Source organism: Hyaena hyaena, unplaced genomic scaffold, assembly GCF_003009895.1.
Source record: "Hyaena hyaena isolate Hyena2069 unplaced genomic scaffold, ASM300989v1 scaffold_192, whole genome shotgun sequence".
In the NCBI taxonomy this organism is placed as follows: Eukaryota; Metazoa; Chordata; class Mammalia; order Carnivora; family Hyaenidae; genus Hyaena; species Hyaena hyaena.
The window spans coordinates 1,152,298-1,175,160 of NW_024080825.1; the positions used below are offsets into that span (position 1 = coordinate 1,152,298).

General features: G+C 36.6%; 1 protein-coding gene across 6 annotated transcripts in view; it reads left to right on the forward strand.

Moving 5' to 3' along the window:
* LARP4 (La ribonucleoprotein 4) overlaps window positions 1-22,863 on the forward strand; it is a 68,753-nt gene that overhangs the window by 10,876 nt on the left and 35,014 nt on the right. For 5 of the 6 annotated variants that reach the window (XM_039241333.1, XM_039241336.1, XM_039241334.1 and 2 more), the window contains 4 exons: window positions 13,508-13,655; window positions 14,280-14,432; window positions 17,051-17,126; window positions 20,951-21,087. In XM_039241333.1, the coding sequence (XP_039097264.1) occupies window positions 13,508-13,655; window positions 14,280-14,432; window positions 17,051-17,126; window positions 20,951-21,087 (514 nt within the window). The remainder of the gene's footprint in view (window positions 1-13,507; window positions 13,656-14,279; window positions 14,433-17,050; window positions 17,127-20,950; window positions 21,088-22,863) is intronic. The other variant, XM_039241332.1, reaches the window with a different exon arrangement.

Below are 22,863 nucleotides of genomic sequence, written 5' to 3' on the forward strand. Positions count from 1 at the left end.
TTATTTTTGAGAGAGAGAGACAGGGTAAGCAAGGGAGGGTCAGAGAGAGAGTGAGACAGAGAATCTGAAGGAGGCTCCAGGCTCTGAGCTAGCTGTCAGCACAGAGCCTGATGCGGGGCTCGAACCCACGAGTCATGAGATCATGACCTGAGTGGAAGTCAGACACCCAACCAACTGAGCCACCCAGGTGCCCCAAGAGCCACGTTTTTGTTTTTTTGTTTTTAAATTTTTTTTTAATGTTTTATTTATTTCTAGGAGAGGGACAGCATGAGTAGGGGAGGGTCAGAGAGAGAGGGAGACACAGACTCTGAAACAGGCTCCAGGCTCTGAGCTGGCAGTCAGCACAGAGCCCGACGCGGGGCTCGAACCCACGAACCGTGAGATCATGACCTAAGCGAAAGTCGGAAGCTTAACCAACTAAGCCACCAGGCGCCCCCCAAGAGCCACGTTTTTAAGCCAAACTGTAGTTCAGGAAATATCTCTGTATTTATAAATGACTGACTCTAAACCAAAGACAGAGGAGCACTTTAGGTGAATATTACTAGAGGTAGGATATGAACTGTAGACTCAAAACCAGACTCTGAGGATGAGAAGTTAGGTTTTGTTTGGTTCATATATTGTTGAGGCAAGAGAAAAGCATTTTCTGTGTCAAAGCAGAAAAGTCAGGAGTAATCCAGGGTTTGTGTTGTACATAGCTGGTCAGTATTTCATCCTATTAGTTACTGCAAACTATAAAATAGGTAGTGTGATCATACCTCCCATTTTGCCCTAAATAGTACAGCATACACCTGTTTACTGGAACAAATGTCCTACACTGTTTCATTTTCAAAAGCGTCCTGATTTGTGTAACTTTTAATTTTTCAGAAGAGACCAGGAATTCACTGTGTGCTTAACTGGCAGTTTCCCCCCCCCATATCACTACTGTATACTTGATCTTAGCCAAAAGGCTGAGAAGCGATCCCATATCACTACTATAGTGCACTTAAGTTGATACTAAAATATTTGTTGTTGAATTGGCTGTGAGAAATGTAAATTTGTAGGATTTACAAAAATTTGCAGTTAAGCAAGGTAAGAGAAATACAGGATTATTTTAGCTTTTTGAGCTAGATGAAGAAAAAAGCAAGGGCAGTGGTTAATAATAATAAGATACATTTATCTACAGGGTTGTGTAAAAGAGTAGGTTAAGAACAGTGTACTGGGGACAGGCTGCTGTTCAGGCTCTACCCCTTTTCTAGTTTTATGACCGTAAGCAAGTTGTTTCACCTGTTTCTCCATTTTCTTATGTATAAATTGAGGATAGGAGTAATATATGAGCATAATGTTAACATATCACATAAGGTTGTTAAGATTGACAGTTAATGTAAAGTACTTACAGTATCTGGTGCATAATAAGCATTACATGTGAGCTGCTGCTTTCATATACACTTATGAAAGGGAAGTCTCATCTCGGCTTTCTGGTTGTTTTCATTTGAAAATAACAGACTGCTGACTTGACTCTACACGTTTCTGAAAAGGATTGTTTTTTATTTTTAATTTTTTAAAATGTTTATTTATTTTTGAGAGAACGTGCACAAGTGAGGGAAGGGGCAGAGAGAGAGGGAGACCCAGAATCCCAAGCAGGCTTCAGGCTCTGAGCTGTCAGCACAGAGCCACACATGGGGCTTGAACTCGCGAACCGTGAGATCATGACCTGAGCTGAATGAAGTCTGACACCTAACTGACTGAGCCAGGTGCTCCTGAAAAGGGTTATTTTGATAATTTAATTTTGATAGTTAAAGTTGGAAGATTTTAAAAGTTTCATTTGTGTAGTTAACCATTGGCTTTATCAGATGACAATTTGAAGTAAAATGGCTCAGTATGTCAAGGACTATTTAAATTATTTAAATGCTGGGGTGCCTGGATGGCCCAGAGCATCAGACTCTGGATTTCGGCTCAGGTTATGGTCCTAGGGTCATAGAGTCTAGCCCCATATAGGGATCCTTGCTGAATGTGGAGTTTGCTTAAGATTTTTTGTCTCCCTTCATCTGCTTTTTCTCCTCTTCCCCCTGTGCACATGTGCAGTTTCTCACTCTAACATTAAAAAAGAAATTATTTAAATGCTAAATATCAATAGAATTCCTATTTTTTAAAAAGGTTAGTTCATGAATCTCCTATATAGAACTTTCTAGGAAGAAGTCTGTAGTTTGATTATATTCTCAAAGTAATCCATGACCTCCCAAAAGCTAGGCCACTAATCTGTGGAAGGCTGTTTTGTTTTTTGTTTACGAACAATCAGCAGATGCCATCTGACTGAGATGTAGTGAGAATTGGGGTATATAAATCTTATCTTTCCCTCTGAGACTAGAGGATCGGCAGTTATAGCTTTACTGATGAATAAGCTTTGGGTTTTCTTCCACAGTGGAGAGTAGGTGAATCCTGATTCTTGACTACCTGAAGAGCTTAGGGAAAGTGACTTAGGATGGTCCAGTTACCTTTTTATTCAAAATGTGAGCTGTAGACCAGCAGCAAACTTATTTATCCAGGGGCTTGTTAGAATACTCTCAGTCCCTGTCCCTGAAGTGCTGAATCAGAATGCATTATAAAATGCAAGATCCGTAGATGATTCTTATGCACAGTAAAATTTGAGAAACACTCATACAACATTTATTCATCCGTTGATTCAATAAATGTTATTTGTTGGCCTCCTGTGTGCTAATCATTGTTGAAGGTGCTAGAGAGCAGTTTACTGGTTTACCTTACACAAAGTCACTACCATTGTGGAGCTTGCTGACAAAATCATTCAGATAAAGAAAAGTATTTTGTGATAGAGGATACATTTTATTGCATAAACTGCCATGAATATTACTTTTTTTTTTAAACTGAAAATTAACTGTGGCCCTAGGATAGAAGATTACCTTGGCCCTGAGATAGAAATTAGTGCACAGCTGCATTGACTTCTGCAAACCCTGAGAACCCTATTAAATTCGTGGTGTATCCATATTTTCTGGATTATTAGCTACTCTAGGCAGAACTGAACAGGGACCATTTGGCTTGGTGAGGAGATTTATTATATTCCTTAAATAGTATATAACTGGTTGTCTTAAAGTTTTCTCTGAGGTAACTAACTGTAGTGTAGTGGCTAAGAGCCGCTGTAAAAATGTATTGGCAGACTCTCCCTGCTGCCTAGGTCCAAATCCTGCCTCTGCTTTATTAGCTTTGCAACATTGGGCAGATTACCTTTAGTAAAGTAGTTTTTTTCTTATCTACAAAATGTGGATCATAAAAGTATTTAATTGAATTTGTTTTGAAGATGAATTGAGTGTTCCATAAATGTTAGTTGTTATTCTTCTCTGTCAGAATGGGTGAAAAATTCCCATTTTAATTTTCCATTTTTGTTTTCCATGAAATACCCCTAACCATCTTTTCGTAGGACCCTGAGGTTTATGCTGGATGAAAGGACAGGTGTTTTGTGTCTTTTTTTTTTTTTAAAGTACTTGTAATTTAGTGGTCCTCTCAATATTAGAGACAAAAAAATTAAACCTGGATGATTGATTTGCCATGAGGCAAATTTATACATCTTATTGTGTATAAATCAGTTTATACACTTTGTTTTTTAGCATTTGTAGGATTAAGTGACTTGGAATTTCTGTTTCTTATAGTAAATAGGTAAGTGAAGCAAATGGTTATGTATGACCAAAGAGATGGTTTTAGCATATTCATGATGACTTTTTCCTGACTTGTGTTCTGTTACCTTAAAACTGCTTTTATGAACAGAAGGCATCATTTTGTCCTGAACTTAATGTCTCTGATTTTTCCCTTCATTTATATCTCTCCCCACCCACATAGGATAAATAAAATGGCATAAAATGGACCAATTATGAAGACCACTTTAGGCTTGTTTGGTGATGACATATATTGCTTAGAAATAGAGGTGGTGATTTTTCTGTCAGTTTTATGGATTGACAATTTGAATATTTTTGTGGTGATTTTGGCAGATAGTTATAGTTTCAGAGTGCACTTGTATAGTTTATATCCTTTGATAGATGTTTTATGTGACTCTGTAGCTTAGGGACTTGCTTCTAGTTCTGTGTGAGAGATAAGGACTTTGATGGAGTTCCTTATTAAACCGTAGACAAAATTAACCAAACATTGTTATTCAAGAATTTAAATAAAAAATAAGCCTTTGTTGTAGTTAACTGTCTCGTCGGATTCATTTTTGTGTTGTTTTAAAGACTATTTGTCCTAGAAAAACACATCAACTTTTTTTGTTGGATGTTTTCAGTTTTCAGTTTTTTTTTTAATATTTTTATTTATTTCTAGGGGAGAGAGAGAGAGAGAGAGAGAGAGAGACAGCGTGAGCAGGGGAGGGTCAGAGAGGGAGACACAGAATCTGAAACAGGCTCCAGGCTCTGAGCTAGCTGTCAGCACAGAGCCGGACGCGGGGCTTGAACCCAGAACCATGAGATCATGACCTGAGCTGAAGTCGGATGCTTAACTTACGGAGCCACTCAGGCGCCCCAAGGACAGCAAGGACAGTTTATACTGTTGCCCAGGTTACTCTATCTTTGTCAGCATCAGGCATTCTAATTTATAAAAACTCACCATTTGGATTAAAATGAAATAATTGATTTATTTTGCATGTTTTCAGTGACTAGTGTGATTGAATGTTCTTCCATGTTTATTAGCTGTGAATTTGTCCTTTTGCTTGTTTGTATACTTCTCTTATCTGCTTTGAAGACAATAGTCTTTTATGTCACTTGCCTAGAATGATTTTCCCAGTTGATGTTTTTTTTAATTTAGGTGTTCAGTGTTTCATTATCTATTTACCTATTGTAAAAGCAGTAGATGTTATTACATGTAGGAAAATACAGAAAAGCAGAAATAAGAAAATTAAAATGCTACTGCTCAGAGATAATCACTCATAACATTGACTTTTAGTCTCTCCATTCTTTTCTGTGCTTGTGCATTATTTCACAAAACTCAAAATTTCTTTAATAAGGTAGCAGCTTGCTTTTTTTCCCCTAAGTTTCTATGAACATTTTCAGTGCCTTCTACAATATTTCCCCCATTTATAAAAATTTTATTTTGGAATAATTGTGGATTCACAAGTTGCCCAAAAAACTTACAGGGTGCTTTCACATACTTTTAAGCCCAGTTTCTCCAAATAGTAACGCCTTGCCATAACTATAGTATGATGTAAATGGCCAGCAAATTGATATTGGTACAGTCCACAGAACTTATTTATATTTCACCAGTTTTATATACAATCTGATTTTAAGGCTCTGGGATAGTCTTTTTATGGCTGGACTACAGTTTTTGAACAAATCCTCTGTGGTTGGTGTTTTAGTTCATTTGGGCTACTATGGCAATATCACAGACAGGGTAGCTAATAAAGGTTATTGCAGATAGTGCTGCAGTAAACATAGGAGTGCATGCATCTTTCATAATAGTGTTTTCTTTTTCTTTGGGTAAATACCCAGTAGTGGAATTACTGGATCATATGGTAATTCTATTTTTAAAAGAATGTATATTTTTAAGGCTTTTGATAAACATTGCTGACTCTTAGAAAAACTATGAATTACAGTAGTGAATTGCTTGTTTCCTTTAAACTTGTCAAAATGGCATTAAGTAGTTCAATACGTAAAAATGAAATTTTGTGGTTAACTATTCCTGCTTGTCCTTTATACATTTTCCCTGTTTCATAAATCTTAGTAATTTATAGTTCAATTGTTAATTGTTGGTGTTACAACCTTTTGACCTTTTCTGTTTTTATATAACTTACATATTTATTTATACTGTGATTTTGTGTTTGTTAACATAAATGATAAAACAGAATGCTTGGCTTGCAACTTGATTTTTGTTTCCAATGAACAGTGGAGCACTTTCCATGTTAGTGTATACAGGCCTATCTTTTTTTTTTAAATGTTAAAAAAAACATTTTTTATTCGTGTTAAAAGTATACTGCATTTTATTGAACCATTTACATATAGATAGATATTTATATTTGTTCTTAGCCTTAACACTTATGGGATCAGAGCTGCAGTATCCATCCTTATATATGTGTTTTTGTGTACATTAAGAGCTTTCAGAGTGTATACTCTTTTTTTAAAGTAATTTTTTTTTTTAATATTTTTATTTATTTCTAGGAGAGAGAGAGAGAGAGACAGCTGAGCAGGGGAGGGTCAGAGAGAGAGGGAGACACAGACTGAAACAGGCTCCAGGCTCTGACCTGGCAGTCAGCACAGAGCCCGACGCGGGGCTCGAACCCACGAACCGCGAGATCATGGCCTAAGCGAAAGTCGGACGCTTAACCGACTAAGCCACCCAGGCGCCCCCAGAGTGTATACTCTTAAGTAGGCTGGCAAAAAGATAAATATTCCCAGAGTACTGCTGTCTGCATGCCACAGCTTCACACTTTGATTATTCTTGGCATCATTAGCAAGGGACACATCAGATTTATGGATAGTATGCTGCTGAAAGGTATCTAATTAATTTTGATTGATTATTAAATGGGTAATGAAACAGTGCATCCCGTTTTCCTTGGGCAAGCTTGGTGTCCTTGGAGTAAGAAATCTCAGTGGACCAGGTGGAAGGGGAACATTCACTAGCAACACTTGGGAGCCTTTTTCGCCAAAGCCCTGTATCCTGATTTCAGTCAGGGCAGGAAGGCATCAGGCTTTCATGTCCTGGCTGACACCCAAGTTTGCAGAAAAGGGCTCTGATCCTTTAGTTACTGAATTGATTTTTTCTATTCTCACATGCTTGGGATATGGACTTTGCATGGGCAAACAACGTCTTAGAAGGTAGGAAGCTCAGGTATTCCAGGAGGTGAGTAGAAGGCAGGTAATGGCCATTGTGCCAACACAATCCTGCCAAGCACTGAGTTTTCAGTAACAGAAGGAAAAGATTTCTTTCTCAGTATCAAATATTAATTGCTGTGTGGTGCACATCACCTGAGTGGGAGCTTACCAGGAATTTCTTGGCACCATCTGGGCAACAGCCCCATCACTCCTGACTCTGACCCTTGATCTCAGTCTCTTCTGGCCTCTGAAGTGAGGTGGGCTCTTTTCATCACCACCTGCACCGAAAAGCATTTGGTTTTTAAACTCTGTTTAAAATCTAACCTCATTGCTTTGGAACTTGATAGATTTCAGTCTATCTGTCTGTCTATTTTGAGAGAGAGACAGACAGACAGAGAGTCAGAAGCCGGATCTGCGCTGACAATAGAGAGCCCATTGAGAGGCTCAGTCAAACGTGGAAAACTGTTGAGATCATGATCTGAGCAGAAGTTGGGCGCTTGACTATTAGGCACGCACTGAGCATAATATATTTCTTTGAATTGTGTTAAACACATAGGGACATGTCACTCTTTATATTTATGTCTTTAGCTACATGGAGGTTATAATAACATGTTTGACTAAATTGGGAACCCTTCCATGTTTGACCTTTGAGTAATTCTGTGTTTCTTCTCCAAAGAAGAAACTGATTTCTGAAAAAAATATGGCAACATCTAAAATCTCTCGTAAGACAGTCTGTCATTTTTGTTTCCTTGATTTTGTCAATTTCTCCTATCACCTAGGAATGATTCGTTTGAATATTTCTAAACACTTGTGATTACAAAATGTCATATGAAACATTGAAACTTCGTGGTCACAAATTCTGTTCACGTTATTAATCTAAATATAGAGAACAAACTGATGGTTGCCAAAGGGAAGGTGGGGGGGGGAAGTGGGTGAAACAGGTGATAGGGAATAAAGAGTACACTTAACACAAGCACTGAGAATGTATAGGATTATTGAATCACTATACTGTACACCTGAAATTGATAAAACACTGTATTAAAATAAAACCTTAAACTCTAAAAAAGTGCATTCCATCAGTAAAAGGCAAATTTTTGTCATAATCCCACAGTATTTGGGTACTTATTTATAAATTAAGTATACATAGTATAATACATTTTGTATTTTAAAGTTAGCTTTAATCTTTTATAGTGAATATTTGTCATATTTGGGGCCCCCAGTTTGAGTGGCTTTCTGTATTTGTAGACATGCCCATATTAGGAGTCAAGTCTCTTCAGTGTATATACTTGTCATTACTCTAATTCCCAGATGCTCTTATAATTAGATGGATGCATCTTAAATTAAGAGCCACTAGTAGATAGACCCACAGATCACTTTTGCTTGAAAAAATACACAGTGTAATGAAATGAGGGTTCTGTTCATAACTTTGATTTTGCAGGAGGGAGTGGCAGTAGAGGTGGTCAGCTTTAAGTGAGGTGGGGGGGGTTGAGTTCCTAATGAAGAAGTGACTTTGGTCCTGGCAGTGGTAATAGATGTGAATTTAGACATTTGGTATTTGGGGTAGCAGGGATAGTGATTTCCTTACTCAAGGCCACCTCTGCCGCATTATTTTGGGTGACGTTACCTTTGCATCTGTTTTTTCAGCCCTTTCAGTGGCATAATGTGACAGTGACACTATTCTTTAATAAATTACCTTTCTGTTAATTTATCTAGAGTGGATTCTAAATATTGATTGATAAAAAATCCTTGATAAGATACTTTTGGCACAGCAGTCATTGTTCATGTGTCTATGTACTGGCAAATGTAAACATGAGTTGCTTTCTAAAATTGCAGCTTCAGGTTTTTAAAATAATACTTTGGTACCTCAGGTGGGGGAGAGGCTGGTTGCCTGGTGCAAAAAGAAAACTAGTTAGTTTCCTCCTTGAGCTAATTATTATATGAGGTAGTATTGTGAATTAATATCTAAGACGTTGCTATGATTATTCAAATGGTACTACTTCAGAGATGTTTTTGCTCTCTTGCATGGTTTGGCATTTTGTTACTGGTTTCAGTGCTATGGTAAAAGCTTTTAGCAACCCTGAAACCAAAAGCCAAGCAGCACTTCAACTTTAGACTTCCATTTTAGGGGCGCCTGGGTGGCTCAGTCGGGTGTCTGACTCTTGGTTTCAGCTCAGGTCATGAACTCATGGTTTCATGGATTCCAGCCCACTATCAGGCTCTGTGCTGGCAGCAGGGTGCCTGCTTGGGATTATCTCCCTCCCACCCCCCTCCACCCCTACTCGTCCCTCATTTGTGCTGTTTCCATCTCTCTCAAAATAAATAAACCTAAAAAAAATTAGAGGGGTGCCTGGATGGCTTAGTTAGTTGGGCGTCCAACTTGGGCTCAGGTCATGATCTCACAGTTCACGAGTTCAAACCCCATGTCAGGCTCTGTGCCAGCAGCTCAGAGCCTGGAGCCTGCTTCGGATTCTGGTCTCCCTCTCTCTCTCTGTCCCTCCCCCACTCACACTCTGTGTCTCTCTCTTTCTCAGAAATAAACAAAAAAAAATTTAAAAATTAGACTTCCATTTTAAGCTCAGTCCACATTTTAAAAAAATGAAAAGAGAAATTATATCAACTCTGATCTTGTAGCACCTCTGAAGAGTAATAAGTAGCTAAAAATTCTTTTTTTGCACATATGCCTCTATTTCATTCAAAGAGACAGTTGAAGGTCTACTCTCAGCCTCGTTTGTGTTAGTAGCTGAATGAAATAGAACAGGAAGACCTAGTTTCTGCCTTTCTCGAGCCTACTGCTTAGCTCTGGAACACATATTTAAATAGATGATTATAGTGGTTAACAAAATAGAGATGCATGCAAATAATAAGAGGGAAAGAAGAAGTGATGACCAAAAGAAATGAGGTTAGGTGCCCAAGATGTGTAGAGAAACTTTAAGGAGTTTTGGTGGAGTAGGCATTATGTCTTTAAAAATGAAAACACTGGAGGGGCGCCTGGGTGGCCCAGTCAGTTAAGTGTCTAACATCAGCTCAGGTCATGATCTTGTGGTCTGTGAGTTCAAGCCCCATGTCAGGCTCTGTGCTGACAGCTCAAAGCTTGGAGCCTGCTTCAGATTCTGTGTCTCCCTCTCTGCCCCTCCCCACTTGTGCTCTGTCTCTCTCAAAAATAAACAGTAAAAAATTTTTTGAATAAATAAATGAATAAAATGAAAAATTGGGGCCAGTAATTGGATAATTACTGGATGATAGATAAAGTTAATTTTTTTGTTGTTATACCACACTTTCAGTTGTTGGAATGACTCTGAATTTAGCTTTATTAAGACAATATTGATATTTCTTTTTTTAATGTTTTTATTTATTTTAGAGAGAGAGAGAGAGGGAGACAGCATGAGCAGGGGAGGGTCAGAGAGAGAGGGAGTTACAGAATCTGAAGACAGGCTCCGGTCTCTGAGCTAGCTGTCAGCACAGAGCCTGATGCAGGGCTTGAACCCACGAACTGTGAGATCATGACCTGAGCCGAAGTCGGACGCTTAACCGACTGAGCCACCCAGGCGCCCTGATACTTCTTTTTTAAAGAAATAATTATAAACTAGATGTTCTGGAAAACAGCTGGCAGTGTTGGTTGATACGTTTTGGGTTTTTTTTTTTTTTTTAAGTTTTTTTTTCCCCCTAAGTTTATTTATTTTGAGAAAGAGCACAAGTGTGTGTGTGTGTGGGGGGGGGGGGTGGGGGGATGGGGAGGATCCCTAGCAAGGCTCTGCTCTATCAGCACAGAGCCCAACCAGGGGCTTGACCATGACCTGAGCTGAAATCAAGAGTTGGACACTTAACTGACTGAGCCACCCAGACACCCCCAAAAAAGTTATTTTTTTTTTTAAACAGTGCTTTAAGTTGGCAAGAAGGCAAATGAAGTCTTCAGATCAAAAGTAATTAAAAAGTACTCGTTGAAAGAGGTAAGCAGGTCATAAATGCAGGAGCTGCTCTTAATGCATGTTAGTTCTTATTGGCCTAGAGTTTTGGTTTTAATTGGCAGTGCTTAGAGATAGGACACATGATAAACTAAGTGGGAAAGAGTGAGCTTTCCCAGAGAAAAAGAAACTTGTCAGTTTTAGCTGTGACTCTGGATTGGTGAGGCAGAGGTTTTCTCTAATAATTCTAATCACAGATACTCTTTTTGCAAAGTAAGAGCTAAAATTCATACAAATTGTTACCAAAAAAACCATGTTGAAAATTAAAGGGATACCTAGTAAGAATTCTTTATATGAAAAAAAGAAAAGAAAAGAATTCTTTATGTAGCAGAAGTAGAGAGTAAAAATATTTTCAGAGAGGGGTGCCTGGGTGGCTCGGTTGGGCATCCGTCTTCGGCTCAGGTTGTGATATTGGGCTCAGGTCATGGTACTGTAGTTCATGGGCTCAAGCCCCACGTTGAGCTCAATGTGACAGCTCAGCCTGGAGCCTGTTTCAGACTCTGTCTCCCAATCTCTCTGCCCCTTCCTCCCTCTCAAAAATACATAAACATTTAAGAAAATATTTTCAGGGAACCCACAAGTTAATGAGTTCCTACAAAAAAAAATTTTTTTTCTGAATGATGTCTTCGGGAGAAAAGGAAAGAATGATGTTCAAAGATTTTCATCAGCATTTATGTAAATAAATATTGACTGATATAAAACTAAAATAATAGGATATATTACATATATACAGGCATAAAATGTATAAAATAGTCTTTGATTAATGTATTAGGCACTGTACCTTTTATGCTTTGATTTGAAAAATGTTTTTTAAATTTTATATCTTTTATAATTGAACTTTAAGGTAGTATTTTAATGGAATGCTTTATAAGGGGAAGAAAAACCCTGATCTGAGTATTGTAGCAGATCATGTTCCCCTCTAGCCCAAATCTATGTTTAGGCACTTATTGCAGTTGTAATAATCTATGAATTGTAATCATTTGTGGTTAATAGTAACTTCATATTTAATCTCTGTATGTCTTTAGTTGGATATATAATTTCTCCTATATTAGGTTACCTGTAAAAGGGAGATATTAGTAGAAGTACTAATTCTAGCTTATAGAATTGCTTAACATTTTGCTTTTGTTATTATGGTGATTATGGTTTTTATCACTTCATTTTGTGAAAGCATTTTCCATTTTGACATTTTCATATTTGGTCAACCCTAGGATGCACATTGTTGCACATTGTAACTTCTCTGGAAATTGGGATAAATCTTAGAGTATTTGATGTCATAGTTTAATATATAGCAACTTTTTCTTTGATATAGTAGTACCCCTTTAGATTTTATAAAATAATGGCCATGTATCTTTATAATTTTGAATGGTTGTACAACACTTTACCCAGGAAGAGTATCATAATTTCCCTTTTTCCTGGTTTGTTTCACTGGGTTATTTCCATTTGTTGACTCTTACAAATAATGCTAATAGAATATCAGTGCACCATTTTATACAGTCTCCAGTAAAGAATGAGTTTGCAAATTTTATGCTAATGTGGAAATTATTTTTAAGTACTTTGCTAATCTAATAGGTAGGTAAATGGTATTTTCTTACTTGTGTGCGTATATGTATATTTTTTCTAGAATTTTATTTTCTTAGTCCTTGTTTGTTTTTTTTTTTTTTTTTAATGTTCATAATTTTTGAGAGAGAGCACGGGCAGGGAGGGACAGAAGTGTGGGGCAGGCAGAGGATCCAAAGCATGCTCCGTCCTGACAACAGAGAACCCAGTGCAAGGCTCACACTCACAAACTGAGAGATCATGAAGCCAAAGTTGGATGTTCAACTCAGTGAACCACCCAGGCTCCCCTATTTTTAGTTTTTTGTTGTTGCAATTTTATGTCATGAACTGTGGGATCTTGACCTGAGCCAAAATCAAGAGTTGGACGCTTAACCAGCTGAGCCACTCACGTGCCCCCCAGGATATTATTTTTAAGTGATCTCTACACCCAGTATGGGGCTCAAACTCACAACTTCAAGATCAAGAGTTGCATGCCTTACTGATTCAGCCAGTCAGACACCCCAGATTGCTGTTTTTGTCTTGGGAAAAATTTCCAAATGTTAGAATTGTTCAGAGTCACAGGTCTCTATCACAGTATAGATGGCAACAAGAATTATATACTTTAGGAAAATCGTTCTAGATAACTAAGAAATTTGCTGTAAATACATAAGAATAATGCCAAAGATAGGTTAATAGTTTGAGGAAATTTATGACATATGCAAGTAGATTGGAGTAAAGCAGCATTTCTGTATTAATTGTTCAGAGATATATTTTTTTATTGTATAAGTAGCTAAATTTAATACATCTACATTTCAAGTCTATTTAAAAAGATTTATTGTTAAGTTGAGCCCAAATCTTTAAAATATTATTTAATACTATTAAATTACTTTAATATGATTGGGGTTTCCTTCACATTTAAGTAATAGAAATGTCTGTTAAAGGGGTGACTGGGTGGCTCAGTCAGTTAAGCATCTGCCTTCAGCTCAGGTAATGATCTCCCAGTTCTTGAGTTTGAGCCCTGCACTGGGCTCTCTGCTGACAGCTCAGAGCCTAGAGCCTACTTTGGATATGTGTCTCCCCCTCTCTCTGCCCCTCCTCTACCCACACTATGTCTTTTCTCTCTCTCAAAATAAATAAAGATTAAAAAAAAATAGACAAGTCCATTATCTAAAATTGGAATTTTAATACGTTGACTTTTAAACTTTACAAATATATCCTTTGATTATTTAGCAGGTAACGTCTAAAGGAACTGGTTTAAATCCTAATGCCAAAGTATGGCAAGAAATTCCTCCTGGAAATACTGATGCCACTCCAGTAACTCATGGCACTGAAAGCTCTTGGCATGAAACAGCAGCACCATCAGGGTCTCATTCTGAGGGTAAGTCCTAAATATTTTGTCAGAACAGATCATATTTTGGTTAAACATAAGGTCAAACCAGTTTAGAGAACTTTGGGGTACATCTTTTAATTAATTATTTGATTAAATATATTTATAAATGTTTAACATTAGTTTGTACACAGTTATTATTTTTAGTATGAATGGATTGTCACTAATTCAAATAGTAGCTGTGTCTTTGGGTCTAGCATTTAACCCACTTATGATATGGTATTTATAAATGAATTTTGATAATACCATCATTGGCAATGCTATTTACTTACTGTTTTACTTTGAGTAAATGACTTAACTGCTCTGTGCTTGTTTCCTTCATCTGTAAAACAATAATACTTTTGGCATCAGATTTTCTGAGAACTAAGTGAATAAAGTGCATGAAGCTGTCTGATACATAATTAGTGCTATATGAGTTTTAACTATTAATCATTTTAGCTTGTCCATAAGGGTCAAAACTTACCTCCCTTGGAGAATTCTTATTAAAACCATGTGGACATTTCCCAATTGGTAGAATTCTTTACAATCTTATTATAAAACACATAGCGTCCACAGTTCCTAAAGAAGAGATTTAAGGAATTTCTGTTTACTTTCAGTATATTTTCTTTAATACAGGTAATACAGAGCTTTCAGATGATATGTGTAAGGAATACGAAGTAATGTATTCATCTTGTGAAACCACCAGAAATACTATAGGCATTGAAGAATCAACCGATGGAATGATTTTAGGGCCAGAAGATCTGAGTTACCAAATATATGACATTCCTGGTAAACTTTATGCTTTTATTGGTAAAATGAGCATACAATAAACTAGTGTTTTTTTCCCCTTACAGTTTATCATTGTTCTAATAAACCTATGGCATTGATCAATTTGTTTTATTTGAAAAGAACTGTATGTTAATGAAATGTTAGGTAATTTTTATAAATAACTGTTTTCAAATGGGCAGACATGAAAATTACAATTTATTATTAATTTTTCAAAATTTGTTTTTGAGAGAGAACAGCATGAGCTGGGGAGGTGCAGAGAAGGGGGATGCAGAATCAGAAGCAGCTCTGGTCTCTGATCTGTCAGCACAGAGCCTGAATTGGGGCTTGAACTCACGAGCTGTGAGATCATGACCTGAGGGGAAGTCATGCTTTACCAACTGAGCCACCCAGGTGTCCCTGAAAATTGTAAAGTTTAAAGAAAGTTTAAAGAAGAGCTCCTATTTAGGAGAGTGTGAAATTAAAGATAAAAGGGGAAGATAGTCAATATAGTTAAAAGAGACCTCAATTATAGTTTTTCAGAGTCCCAAGTTTCTTGTCTATTAGTTGAGATCAGTGCAAGTTCTGTCAATTTTCCCATTACTTTTTTCAGTGTGAAATGCATTTATAAATGTGAAATTGCAGGGATTAATTTTGAGAAAATGACGGTTCTACCGCAGTTCAACTTGTGAAATATGTTTTTTTACATTTATAAAACTAGTATGGGTTTAGTAGTTGCCTCAATTTAAAATGAATGAGATTTAAAAGAAACTAAAAATGGACCATAGACCCCAACTACCTAACTTAATTTTTCTGATTTAAAGAATCTCTTTGGAAAATAAATGTAATAGGCAATACTCTTGTCTATTGCTGCTTAGTTCTTTGACCTCAGTCAAGGTAAACAAACCTTTGTCCTCAATTTCCTTATTTATTATAAACATTTTGACTAGATTTCTAAGTTTTGTCAGCTTGTAAGTTGATGCCTGAAGTAGCATGGGTGATATTTCCATATAATATTTTAAGGTGGTAGGTTCTCCTCCCTATGTAAAGTTGGTTTAAGTAATGTGACAACCAGTTGGTATTTTAATAAGTTTGCTATAATGACACTGAAATGTTAAATGAAGTTCTTGCTTATTTAGCTAGCACATTTGGGTGGTTGGATTTTGTATTGGAAGGATTGCATATACATGGAAATAGAATGCTTTTTTTTTTTTAAGTGCTTTATTTATTTTTGTGAGAGAGAGAGACAGAATATGAGCAGGGGAGGAGCAGAGAGAGAGGGAGACACAGAATCAGAAGGCTCCAGGCTCTGAGCTGTCAGCACAGAGCTTGATGTGGGGTTAGAACTTGTGAACTGTGAGATCATGACCTGGGCTGAAATCAGACGCTTAACCGACTGAGCCACCCAGGTGCCCTGGAAATAGAATGCTTCTTCTCACAGTCTTTTTTGTTTTTAATAATTTTATTTTGAGAGAGAAAGAGCACAAGCAAGGGAGAAACCAGAGAGAGAATCCCAAGCGTGGAGCCTGATGTGGGGCTCGAACTAAAGAACTGTGAGACGTGACCTGAGCCGAGATCAAGTGTTGGGACACTTAGCTGACTGAGCCACCCAAGCACCCCTTATTCTAATATCACTTTGAATTAGGACTAGTAAGACAAGGTAGTGGTAAAATCATGCACAAAATTTGTCTTTATGCACATTCTGTTGTCTGTGTCTTTAAAGGAAATTAACCTAATCACTGATGCTTTTAAGAAGACGACAAATTACATGCTTTGAGTCTAATGGTTTTTGTAAGATTCTAATGAAAGAGTGATGGTTTTACAGGCTTGAGTTCTGGGGGAAAAAAACAACAACAGTAAAAAGTCTCGTTCTGGGTTTAAATAATATACAGCATAGGAGGCCGTTAGAGAGTTGATCTGAAACTTTGGATGTTTGAGTGTTTAAATATTTTTATGAAGATATAGTGCTCTAAAATCTAGGAATGAAAAGAAAAGAGTATTGGGGCGCCTGGGTGGCTCAGTTGGTTAAGCATCCAACTTTGGTTCAGGTCATGATCTCACGGTTTGTGGGTTCGAGCCCTGTGTCGGGCTCTGTGTTGACAGCTAGCTCAGAGCCTGGAGCTTGCTTCAGATTCTGTGTCTCCCTCTCTCTCTCTCAGAAATAAATAAAACAAAACAAAAAAAAAAAAAAGAAATTTTTTTAAGATAGAAGTTTAAGAAGTTTGACTAACATCAGATTTAGTATCAATAATACAGATGTGGAGAGAGAGAGATATATGTATCACTGTTTAGTTAGTTCCTTCAAATTTAGATTACCGTTACCATTACTTTTGTTCTTTGAGCTTTCATTAGAGGAATAAGTAGTTGGCTAGCGTTTTACAGAAGATAGCCAAGTACTTTTAGTATTAATGGTGCTTTGTTTATGTCTTGATAAAATAATTTTTAAGCTGATCTGAAATCTATCTGAAGAAAGAATAGATAGGTTGAAAGAAATTAAACTTTGTGCTATCTGAATTCTAAAAATAATAGTTTCATGAATTTTAATTTGTGCATTCTTTCTGATTTATTCAGAGTACAATTTGTAATGTTTACCACCTATGATAATTTGGTATTAACTTTTTTCCTCTGTTTCCTACCTTCAGGAGAAAGCAATTCAGCAATTTCTACAGAAGACCTAAAAGAATGTCTGAAGAAACAATTAGAATTCTGTTTCTCCCGGTACAGTATTAATTTTTTTTTAATTGATGTTTCTCATTTTTTGCATTGTTCGGGTAGTAGATGTAAAATACCCATTAAATAGAATGGAAGAATGGTGGTTTTAATTTCCTTCAGGGATGTATTTTGGTATTATTCTTTAATATATTTCTTAACTAGATTTAAAGATGTAATCTCTAATTGAATATGCAAAGGATCTAGTCTTAGTAGGAGGATAATTAAATTACTGGATTGGATTACTTTAAAAAAAATTTTTTTTTCATGTTTTATTTCTGAGAGAGAGAGAGAGGGGCAGCGTGAGCAGGGGAGGGTCAGAGAGAGAGGGAGACAAAGAATCTGAAGCAGGTTCCAGGCTCTGAGCTAGCTGTCAGCACAGAGCCTGACGCGGGGCTCGAACCCATGAACCGCAAGATCATGACCTGAGCCGAAGATGGACGCCTAACCTACTGAGCCACACAAGCGCCCCTGGATTGGATTACTTTTGGATAGGATATTGGATAGTTTTCCTATGAACATACTCAGGTTTAGCGTTCTCAAAAAAGTGATTATCTCCTAATTTATATTTTTGGTAGCTGGCTCTTGTCACCTTTGACCATAATGTTACTTTTAGAAAGATAGGTGGATGGGCATAGAATTTGTGTTACCAGTATCTTCTATTAAATAAGGAGTTCTTTCAGGCAAACGTATCAAAATGTCTCATTTACATATAACAATTACGTAGATATACTTACAGCCTAGATGTCATAAAACTTCTGTATGTAAAACTACTTTTTTTTTTTTTTTTTTAAATTTTATTTATTTCTAGGAGAGAGAGAGAGACAGCGTGAGCAGGGGAGGGTCAGAGAGAGAGGGAGACACAGAATCTGAAACAGGCTCCAGGCTCTGAGCTGGCAGTCAGCACAGAGCCCGACGCGGGGCTCGAACCCACGAGCTGTGAGATCATGACCTAAGCGAAAGTCGGATGCTTAACCGACTAAGCCACCCAGGCGCCCCATAAAACTACTCCTTTCAAAAGAAACAAGTTTGGATATGCATGCAAATGTAATGCTTTCTATTTATCCTGTGTATGGTGAGAAGTAGGACCAGTAAACCAGTTTTTCAAGCTAGAAACCTGGATTTTATCGTAGGCTTCTTTATTTCTTCATGCATAATATACTCTTGACTCAGGTTTAATTGATTCTTTATCCTAAATAGCTGCTCCCATTCCCCCTCCTTTTTATTTTTTGCCTTTATAGTCTAGTACAGGATAAAAGAATGAAAGCAGTAGTCTTCTATCTTGAGTCATTTGTGCCTGTGATACAATTCATTTTCTGTAATATACTTGTAATAGTTATTTAAAAATTTTTGCCTGCTAACTGGATAGTTTGTGTATCTGCTTATATTTCTGAGTTTTTCTCTGTTGCTTCTCTGTCATAATTTCTTGCCTTTTTGCATATATTATAAATTTTGATTGTATGCTGGACATTACATATTAAAAAAGCTAGAAATTGTAAGTGACATAATTTTTCCATCTAGACAAGACTTGAGCTTCCTTCAGGTAGGCAGAAGCAGATTGATTGCTTCAATCCAGTCAGGAATTGAGCTGGGTTAGTGCTGAGCAGCCTTTTTTTTTTTCAAAGTATATTTATTTCAAGAGAGAGCGCAAGCAGGGGAGCAACAGAGAGAGGAGGAGACAAAGAATCCCAAGCAGTCTCCACCCTGTCAGCGCAGAGTGCAATACGGGCCTCCTTCTTGACAACCATGAGATCTTGATCTGAACTGAAATCAAGAGTAGGATGCTCACCCAACTGAACCACTCAGGCGCCCCTCGGCCACTTTAATTAGACTCCATCTACCTCTGACTTAACTCTGCTCCTTAGGCATGACCTCTTCAGCCTTTTGATTTAGAAGTTGTCCTTTTCCTGTTAACTTCAGTCCTAAAACACCAAGGGAGATTCAGTCTATTCTTCAGAGGTTTGAAATTAGCTCTTTAGTCTATTACCCCGTAACCTTCCAAATCTGGCAAATGTCTTATGGAGGAGACATCTTTTGTTTGATGCAAGTTTCTTCCTTCCACTGGAATTTCCACAAAGCCAGAGATACTATGGTGCCTTTTCAGGCTGGCTCCCAGTCTCCCATCTTCCTCCTTAGAACTCAAAAACATCTTATGGAAGGAAATCTGTCATGTTAGGAGCTCCTTTAGTTTCCAATTCATAGTGCCAGTCCTGTGCAACTGCTTAAAGCTCTGCTGGTTTCCCCCTGGTCCCAGATATGCAAAAGCCCTCAGGAATGAAAGAACATCTTTCTGGAGTTTCATTTTGTCATTGTAGCTTCTCTCTTTTATCTTCAAAAACATGGTTTTATAACTTAGCCAGTCTTTTTTAGTTGCTGCAGTAGGAGACCTGACTTGTCATGATCTACCACATCCTACTCAGAACTCTGATACCATTCTAACCAGCTGTGCAGTTGACATTTATGGCTCAAGAAACTTGTTATTAAATACATACTGGATATTCTTCATGAGTGGTCAAATCATATATAAGATTTATATCCATTAATTTGACTTCTGATAAGATACTGTTTAAGAGTTTGACACAAGATTTATTAAGAACAGACATGTTGAAGTTCAGAATTGATTTAGGATACAACTTCTTAGTTATGTAAATATTCTGTTTATAGTTGTCTTATTTTTAAGTTCTTAAAGAATATCTTGATGAAGGTGCTATTACTGTGTTCCTCCTTTTATGATAAAGTGAGTTTAACCTTTACTGGTATCTTCTCTATTCTTTTTTGCCCACAAAGCAACCTGTTGACTGTTGTAATTTTTAAAAAGCAATTACTACTTTATTTTAATAAAACTTGAATATAATAAAGGCGTTGGAGCCTACTCTTTGCCCAGCAGTAGGGCATTGAAATACATTTTGTGGGTACCTGGCTGGCGATTGGTAGACATGTGACTCGATCTTGGGATTGTGAGTTTGAGCCCTGTATTGGGTATAGAGTTTGCTTAAAAATAAAATCTTTAAAGAAAAATACATTTTGAATGATGAAAGTTCCTTCATGGAAACTGTATTCTGGCTGGAGGAGACAAAAATAATCCATAATAAATAAATAGCTTAGAAGTATGTTAAGTGATAAGTGCTGTGGAAGAAAATTAAGTAGAGCACTATAAGCTAGGGAAGGGGGAATCAAGAGTGCTTGGATGATTTCTGTTTTAAATAGGGTCATTGAGAAAAGGCGGCTTTTAAGCAGAGACTTTCATCTATTTATAATATAACCAGACTACTTCAAAGATCTGATGTGAAGAAGACAACATGAGTTTGATTTTACTTCATTTTGTTACATAAGATTTTATGTCTAAGATAGAAGTATTTATATCTTTTAAAATGTGTTTTAAAGAATCTTTTAACTTTAAATGTTTTAGTTTTAAATTTATTACTGAAATTCAAATAAAAAATGCAAACATCTAGAAATTTTAAATCCTTTACAGTCTAACTCATGGTTGAAGCTATGCTTTTTCCCATATGAATATTCTAACATCAGTGATAAAATGTTTATAAGATGGAACTACAGTGTATGTAATATTTTGTAATGTACTTCTCAGTTTAATATTAAGCTCCTTCTCATATCAGTATAATTCCATAAAGTTCTAAACATGTTCAAAACTATTGGCCTAATGTATTTGGGAATTCAGAAATTTTGGACTGTTGTATATTATTTGTTTTCATAGTTCACTATTATTTCTGATAGCATAATTTTGTTTTCATAGACTTAGTGAATAGGGCACCTCTTCAGGTGCCTTTTAAGAATTGTTTGTTTTATAGGACTCTTCTGTTTATTTTTTTCAGAGAAAATTTATCAAAGGATCTTTACCTGATATCCCAAATGGACAGTGATCAGTTCATCCCAATTTGGACAGTTGCCAATATGGAAGAAATAAAAAAGCTGACCACAGACCCTGATCTAATTCTTGAAGTGTTGAGATGTATGTAAATCATACCTTTTAAAGTCAAAAGGCTGAATATTCTTTTGATTTCAGGTTACGTGGGGATTTTTTTCTTTTTGTTTGCCATTTATTTATTTACTTACTTTATTTAATGTTTATTTATTTATTTTTGAGAGAAAAAGTATACAAGTAGGGAAAAGGCACAGAGAGAGAGAGACAAAGAATCCCAAGCAGGCTCCACACTGTCACTACAGAGGCCAACACAGGGCTTAAAATTCATGAACTATTCTATCTTTTTTTTTTCTAATGTTTTTTTATATATATATATTTTGATAGAGAGTGAGGGAGGGCAGAGAGAGAGACAGAATCTGAAGCAGGCTCCAGGCTCTGAGCTGTCAGCACAAAGAGCCTGATGTGGGGCTCAAACCCACAAACCATGAGATCATGACCTGAGCCAAAGTCGGGCAGTTAACTGACTGAGCCTCCCAGGCACCCAAACTAAATGAACTGTGAGATCATGATCTGAGCCAAAACCAAGATTTGGACATTTAACCTACTAAGCCACCTAGTTGCCCGTTTGCCATTTATTTTTATTTTTTTAAATTGTAGTTGACATAACAATGTTAGTTTCAGGTGGACATCATGCTTTGACAATTCGATACATTAAGCTCTGCCCATCAGGCAGGGAATTGTTAACTCTTTGTTTCTTGTTATTCTGTTCCAATAATTTATTTTTACTGACTTGGTATTTAGCTTCCATATCAGTTCTCTACCTTGGTTGTTTTTGATACTCACTTACTTACACCTTGGTTTGCGAGCATAATTGATTCCAGAACTATACTTATAATCCAAAGCACTTGTATATCAAAGTGAATTTCAAGAACTATTGGCTCAAAAAAACCCCAAAACTGTTGGGTCAGTTGTGATCATGTGACATTTAGTGTCATGTACTACTTATATTGCAAGGCATCACTTGCTCGTTTATCAAGTTAAAATTTATTAGAAATGTTGCTTGCCTTGGGTAACACTGCAGAGTAAGTTACTCACAATCCAAGGTTTTCTATAAAAGCAATTAAATCTCACTTTTCTAGGCTATCAGAAAGTTATTTGTATCATTGTCACACCTTAATCTGTTTCAGACTTTTGAACCCAAGTAAGTAGTACATTTTATATTAAAGCCTAATAGACATACCACATACCCACACAACAACTGAAATGTTAATTATGCAGATTAATATTAAATGCTTGTAATTAACTCCTTTTTTTTAAAATTGATTTCACAGCCTGTTAAAGAATTACAGCCTGTAGTTTGATAGATAGTACTCTAAAGTTTAGTGAAGAATTTTAGGTTCTAAGCATTTTTAATGGTGTTTGTGTCTTCTATCAGTATTTCTTGGTAATCTCTCTTACCAGAACTTTACCAAAGTTTTTAACTACTTGACTGAATAAAGGCAGGTCTTCACTTTTATATGAAATGTATTGGTAAAACTGTTTAAAAGTTAAATATACCAAGTCCAGTATTGATTTATATGGGAATAGATGATTTCCATTCTCAGAGGGCTAGATACATTTATGAAGTCTCTGAATGGTTTGTGTAATAGTTACTTAAAATGAGCCAGTCTTGTCATCAGAAAAAAAATCAGTCAAGAGACCAGCAGAATCCTCCACCTCTAAGGGCTGGAACCTAGTACTTCTACCCAACTCTTCTTCCCTGTTTCTTATATTCTCACTATTTACGTGTTCAAAGAGATATGGCATATTATCTCTCTGAAGGGACTACAAGTAAAAGTTTAGGCTATGTGGTATTACCTTCAT